This window comes from Belonocnema kinseyi, chromosome 1 (genome assembly GCF_010883055.1).
Source record: "Belonocnema kinseyi isolate 2016_QV_RU_SX_M_011 chromosome 1, B_treatae_v1, whole genome shotgun sequence".
Lineage (NCBI taxonomy): Eukaryota > Metazoa > Arthropoda > Insecta > Hymenoptera > Cynipidae > Belonocnema > Belonocnema kinseyi.
The window spans coordinates 124,982,118-124,989,367 of NC_046657.1; the positions used below are offsets into that span (position 1 = coordinate 124,982,118).

The 7,250-nt window shown below is 29.0% G+C and overlaps 1 protein-coding gene across 1 annotated transcript in view; it reads left to right on the forward strand.

Annotated features, from left to right (window-relative positions):
- Window positions 1-5,001, forward strand: part of LOC117174061 (probable enoyl-CoA hydratase, mitochondrial) — a 48,384-nt gene extending 43,383 nt beyond the window's left edge. Inside the window, exons 6-8 of the mRNA XM_033362726.1 lie at window positions 346-465; window positions 4,578-4,645; window positions 4,733-5,001. Of these exons, the coding sequence (XP_033218617.1) occupies window positions 346-465; window positions 4,578-4,645; window positions 4,733-4,798 (254 nt within the window). The 3' untranslated portion in view covers window positions 4,799-5,001. The remainder of the gene's footprint in view (window positions 1-345; window positions 466-4,577; window positions 4,646-4,732) is intronic.
- Window positions 5,002-7,250: the final 2,249 nt, after the last annotated feature.

Genomic DNA, 7,250 nt, shown 5'->3' on the forward strand with positions numbered 1-7,250 from the left:
TATATTTATATTTTTATATTGTTTAAAAAACCTTATAATTCGTCTTTTTGTGTTGAAAATTCATCTGTTTGGGTAGATTTTTTTAAATTGAAAATTAAACTTTTTTCTTGAAAATGCAATATATTTTGTCTTAAAATCTTAAGAATTTAAAGTGTTTAATATTGAATTCAATTTATTATCTACATTGATTTTATTGAAAAGAATTTATAAACGTAAATTCCGTCTTTAGCTTCATTACACCACTGGATAAAACACTCTAAAATAAAAGAATTTACTTGATAATATTAAAAATTGTTTAATTATTTTTTTAATAAACCAACTGTTTATATAAAATTTCTTTGCCAGGTCTGGTAAGCAAAGTTGTTCCATCTGATAAACTGGTGACAGAGGCTGTGAAACTCGGCGAGAAAATTGCTTCTCATTCTCCACTGATTGTCTCTATGGCAAAGGAGTCTGTGAACAAAGGTAATGTTTATTTATCTTCAGATATGAAGACAATTTTTTTAGCGGATTCCAAATCGATTTTTTGCGAGAAACACGAAACTGAAACATTTACATCAATATTTCTAACCGTTTTCACGCTATCGATTTTTCTATTTTTAAATAATGGACTTTTATATAGGAGATGTTATTTAATGAAAGGTTTTAATAACATATTTGTAATCATTTTCTCAACTTCCACTCATTTATACTCACTTCTCTTCGGTTATACTCACTTGCGCTGATTTATACTCACTTCTCTTATTTACACTCCTTTCCCTTATTTATACTCTCTTCCCCTCATTTATAATAATTTTCATTTTATTCAGACTCATTCCCCTCATTTATACTTAATTCCCTCATTTATGCTCCTTTTCTTCATTCATTCTCACTTCCGCTCATTTATACTCACTTCCCCACTTATACATACTTCCCTTCATTTATAATTTATTCTCCTCATTTCTGCTCACTTCCCTCATTTATATCCAGTTCTCAATTTTAATCACGCTTTCTCATTTATACTTAATTCCCTTATTTATACTCACTTCCCTCATTTGTACTCCTTCCCTTGCGTTTCCTCATTTATTCTTACTTCCGTTAATTTATACTCACTTTTCCTCATTTATAATCACTTCCGCTCATTTATACTCATGTCCCTCATTTATACTCATTTTCCTATATTTGTATTCACTTCCAATCATTTATAATCATTTTCCCTTATTTATACTCACTTCCCTCATTTATACTCACATCCACTCATTTACAGTCACTCTTCCTTCATTTTTACTTTTCCCCCTCATTTATACACACTTCCCTCATGTATACTCACTTCCATTTATTTATACTCACTTTTCTTCATTCAAACTTACTTTTGCTCATTTATATTCACTCTTCCTCATTTATACTCACTTCTCTTATTTACATTCCTTTCCCTTATTTATACTCACTTCCCCTTCCCCTCACTGCCTTTTTTATATCTGTGTCATAATGTAAGGTGCGTGTGTGTGTGTTTTTTAAATAAACAATATAATTTATTTAATCAACCTGAAATGAAGATAACATAAAGTACAATTGAGAAAGAGAGAAGTAAGGATACATAATAAATACTCGAAATGACATAAAGAACTTTTATGTACAAGACTCTATCCTGATGAGGAAAACGTATAGTTTTCGAAACGTCGAATAATTTGAATAAAGGATTCTTTCAACACCTTAATCCTATGGTCTGAAGTATGTCATTTTTAACATCTCATCTATTGTTTTAATTATTAATCACTTCCCCTCATTTATAATAATTGTCACTCATTTATACTCACTTCCCTCATGTATACTCACTTCCACTTATTTATACTCACTTTTCTTCATTTAAACTCACTGTTGCTAATTTATATTCACTTCCCTTATTTATACTCCTTCCACTCATTTATAGTCTTGTCCCTCATTTATACTCACTTTTCCTCATTTATACTTATTTTCCTTTATTTATACTCATTTTCCTTCATTTATCCTAACTTTTCCTCATTTAAACTCACTGTTTTTCATTTATACTCACTTTTCCTCATTCATACTCATTTCCCTCATTTATATTTACTTCCCTCATTTATTCTAACTTCTGCTCATTTATACTCACTTTTCCTCATTTACAATTACTTCCCTTATTTATAGACACTCCCCCTCATTTATACTCATTTTCCTTCATTTATACTTACTTACCCTAATTTATAGTTCTTTTCCCTCATTTCTACTCAATTCCACTCATTTATAACCACTGTTCGTTATTTATACTCACTTTCCTCATTTATATACACTTCCCCTAATTTCTACTCATTTTCCTTGATTTATACTCACTTTTCCTCAATTTTTCTTATTTATGCTCACTTCCCTCACTTATACTTCTTCCCCTCATTTATAATCACTTTCCTGATTTGTACTCACTTCACTCATTTATACATACTTTCCTTCATTTGTAAAAACTTCCCCTCATTTATACTCATTTTCCCTCATTTACACACACTTCCCCTCATTTGTACTCATTTTCCCTTATTTATTCTCACTTCCCTCATGTATATTCACTTTCCTCATTTATACTTATTTCCCTCATTTTTGCTCCTTTCCTTAATTTATTCTTACGTTCGCTCATTTATACTCACTCTCCCTACTTTCTCTTCCTAATTTCCCCCTACTAACCCCTCCTTCATTTCCCGTCATTTCTTCTCACGTCACTTACTTCCACACCCTCGTTTCCCCTACTTCCCCTGCCATTATTTCTCTTCACCCTTCATTTTCCCCGTTCCCACTTTTCCCTCATTTTTTCCACTTTCCCCACCCTTATTTTCTCTACTTCCCCACCCATCATTTCTCATTAGCTCCCCTCGTTGGAAAAAAGTACGGCGGATAGACAGACGGACGGACGGACGCCGAAACTGGGGTTTCTGTAAGCAACTGCGAAACTCTACTGGAAGTAAAAAGATGAAGATCTTATCTTTTTGAATAATTTTGAATCTTTATGATAAAAAGTGAGAGAGAGAATGTATCACATTCTATTACTATGTCAATCCAAATTCACGTATATCTTTTTCAATACCCTTTTTTCATCTATTCACTTCAATCTTTTTCCATACCTGGAAAAACCTGAAAATGCCAGGGAATTTTTTCGAGAGCGTGTCTGATATTTTGTTTCAATTACAATATAAAATTGAGTAACAATAATTCTTTATTGGTGAAAGTAGCTTCATATTGCCGCATTAAATTATTTTGTTGAAAATTCATTTTTTCTGGGTGGTTTGATATTATTTTTTTAACTGAAAATTTAAAGATTCTATTTTTTATCAAAATTGACCTTTATTATTTGAAAATTCAAGTATTTCGTTGAAAATGTTTATATTTTGTTAAAAATTCAGCGGTTTGTTTGCAATATTTTCAACCTCTTGAAAGAAAAATCTTTTATAGTCAAAAATTCCACTTTTATCTTTTTTGGCTTGAAATATCAACTACTACATTTTTCATTTAGAATTCATCGTTTTTAGAACAAAAATTTAATCACTTGGGTAAAAGTTAAATTCGTTTGTTAAAAATTATTTTATTTTGTTGTTGTTGTATGCTCATCATTTTAATTGAAAATTCAGCTTTGGTTGAGGACAGCTGTTTTATTGAAAATTGTTTTTTTTTTGGGCTGAAAATTAACTTTTCAACTGAATATGTAAATAACTATTCCAATTGTATATTCCACCATTTTATTTTAGAATTTATCTTTTTTGTTAAAAATTCCACTGTTTCAGTTGAAGATTCATCTTTTTTTTAAACTCAAACATTTTTCAACAATGTGACTTTTTTCATTAGTTTTTTTGTTTAAAAATTATAATTTTTTAACTGAAAATTTAATTATTCCACTGAATTTCCTATCATTTCTTCAAAAAATGCATTTCTTTGGTAGAACATTAAGTGTTTTAACGAGAAATTTAACAATTTTATTTTTGGCTGACAATTCATCTCTTTTATCTAAAAGTTCGACTCTTTGGTAGGAATTAATCTTCTTGTTTGAAAATTCACCTTTTTGGTTAAAAATTCAACTATTACAGTATCGTAATTTTAGTTGAAAATTCATTATTTTTAGTTTAAGATTGAACTATTTGCTGAAAATAAATTTTGTTGTTGTTGAAAGTTAATTTTTTTAACTCCAAATTTAACTGTTCGATTTATGGTTTAAAAAGTTATCGTCCTTTTCATAAAAAAATCAAATCAAAATTTGCAAAAAAATAAAATAAAATAAGAATTATAAAAAAAATCAATAGTAATGATATAAAAAAATCGATATTTCGAAAGATATTAGAGATCTCGATTTGAAAAATTCGGATTATTTGTTTTCTTTGCAAAAAATACTGTATAGGACTCCAAATTAATAAATTGTGTCAAACAACAAAAAAATCAGTAATTTCTAGATAACTCGACTCGAGTAATTTTCGAGATATTGATATATCTCGAAAAGTATTCAAGGTATCGTGTTTAAAGCTTCGGTTTCGTTTTTGTCATTAAAAATCATACCAGAAACCGTCGTAAAGCTTTCTTGTTTACTGTTGTTAAATTTTGTTTGCTTACAGCTTTTGAATTGACTTTACAAGAGGGACTTCATTTCGAGAAAAGAATGTTCCATGGCACTTTCGCTACGGTAAGTTTCCAATTTTGAAATCGAATTTTTAATGTCGTAATAATAGTAAAAATGAAAAATATAATATAATATTTTTTGTAATTTAAGGCTGACAGAAAGGAAGGCATGACAGCCTTTACAGAAAAGCGTGCCCCCAAGTTTACAAACCAGTGATCAATTACTCAAAAAATGATCTACTCGACGCGTCTTAAGGCCATTTTATAATTATCCGATCCCTACTTTACCGACATTTTTTGCGCATCAACTTACTTTTATACGAATTGAGATATCATGTTGAAAATTTTCGATATTAATTAAAAAGCAATAAGGAATTTCGCCCTAAATTTCTGGAAATACAAAAAAAAAATTGGAAAATTGCAAAAATCTTCTAGAATTAATTTTTTTGTAGTTCTAGAAACTTAAGACAACTTATCAGTCCCTTTTAATCAATTTTCCAACTTTTTATTTTGGTGTCTCAATTTGCGTGGACGTAAGTTTTTGCATTAAAAAAGGTCGCGAGAGTTGGAATCGGATAAGTATTATATCGTCCTAATAAAAATCGATTTATAAGAGTCGAGATTCTTCAGAGCGCGTTAAATTGTTGCTCATCTGAAGTATATTTTTTTTTACCGAAAAACTTTTTAATTCATTGTTATTCTGCTTATACTTTAATAAAAAATTCACGTTAAAAAAATAGACATTTCTGCATTTATTTATTTATTTCCCGATTCCTACCTTACCGACCTTTTTCTTTAGAAAAATATATTATATAATGATTTTCACCCACACTATTCTGGCATATTTCTCTCTTCCGTGATATTTTTCTCTTTCAGTACATTTTCCTCTTCTGTTACATTTTTCTATTCCTGCATGTTGTTCCTCTTCTGGCATATTTTTATCTTTCAGCATATTTTTCTATTCTGACATATTTTTTTCTTCTGGAATATTTTTCTCTTCCAGCATATTTTTCTATTCTGTCAAATTTTCCTCTTCCGGGTTATTTTTCTCTTCCAGTATATTTTTCTATTCCTGTATATTTTTTCTCTTCTGGAATATTTTTCTCTTTCGGCGTATTTCAAGTTGAAGTGGCCTTTACAAAATTAAAAAAAAATTTAATCCATTTAATGAACGAGTCCATGTTACTTTGCCATCATTTTTTTCTCTTCGGGCATTTTCTTCTTTTCTAGAGAGAGGAATACTGTAAGTCATTTCGTCCACAGTAATATATAAATCTACAACTATTTATTTCTTGTATATTCTCTTCCGGCATACTTTTCAATCCTGGTATATTTTTCTCTTCTGGCATAATTTTCTCTTCCAAAATATTCTTCTCTTCCGGAATATTTTTCTCCTCTGGAATACTGTTCTCTTCCGGAATATTGTTTTCTTCCAGAATATTTTTCTCTTCCGGCATATTTTCCTCTCACTGGATATTTTTCTCTTGTGGCATATTTTTCTCTTCTAGCATATTTGTCTCTTCCAGCATATTTTTCTTTCCGGGATATTTTTTTTTCAGACTATTTTTCTCTTCCCTGCGAACATATTTCAAGTTGAAGTGGCCTTGGAACGAAGTTGAAAAATATTTTCACGCTCAAAAAAAGTGATTTTTATTTTATTTTCACAGGAATAATTGTGTGAAAAGAACCTTGAAAACAATTTTAAATAATTATTTCATTAACAAAATATGAAAAACATAATTTTTGTTAGTATTAAAAAAAATTCTGACTTTCTCAAGTATTATTATTTCATTACCAAATTTTTTTTGTAATTTTGTTAACCATTCAATGAACGAGTCCATACTAGTTTGCAATATTTTTTTCTCTTCAGGTATATTCTTGTTTTCTAGAGAGAGGAATACTCAAAGTTATTTCCCTTCCAGTATATTTTTCTATGTTGTGATATTTTTCTCTTCTGGCATATTTTTCTCTTCTGAGATCATTTTCTCTTCCAGAATATTCTTCTCTTCCGGAATGTTTTTCTCCTCCGGAATATTGTTCTCTTCCAGAATATTTTTCTCTTACAGAATATTTTTTTCTTCTAGGTTATTTTTATCTTTCGGCATATTTCAAGTTGAAGTGGCCTTCGAATGAAATTGAAAAGTATTTTCACGTTAAAAAAAAGTGATTTTTCTTTTATTTGCGCAAAAATAATTGTATGAAAAATACTTTGAAAAAAATTGTAAATTGACTATCTTCTTTCGAACAATATAAAGATTCACGTCCACACAACAGGGAATGTGGCTTTCAAAAATTGGGATTTAAAAAAACATTTAAAAAAACATTTTAAAAAATATTTAAAAAAAAAATACTTTTAATTGAATTTATTTGCTTATTCTCGCATTTCTACCTTACCGGCATTTTTTATTTGGAACAGTATAACAGCTCAAATTTAAACTAAGTAAGATTTGATATAGCAAAATTTGATATTTGAAATTAATGAATAAATACATGTGACACTTATGCGATTTCTACCTTACCGACATTTTTTTTTGTTTATATTAATATTTAATTCCAAGCGAATTGTTTATGTACAACTACAACTACAAAAAAAATTGTTGGCAAATTTTTTTGGAGCTGTACAAATTGATTAGTTTATAAAAATGTCTTAGTCCCTTTTTCTTATTGTT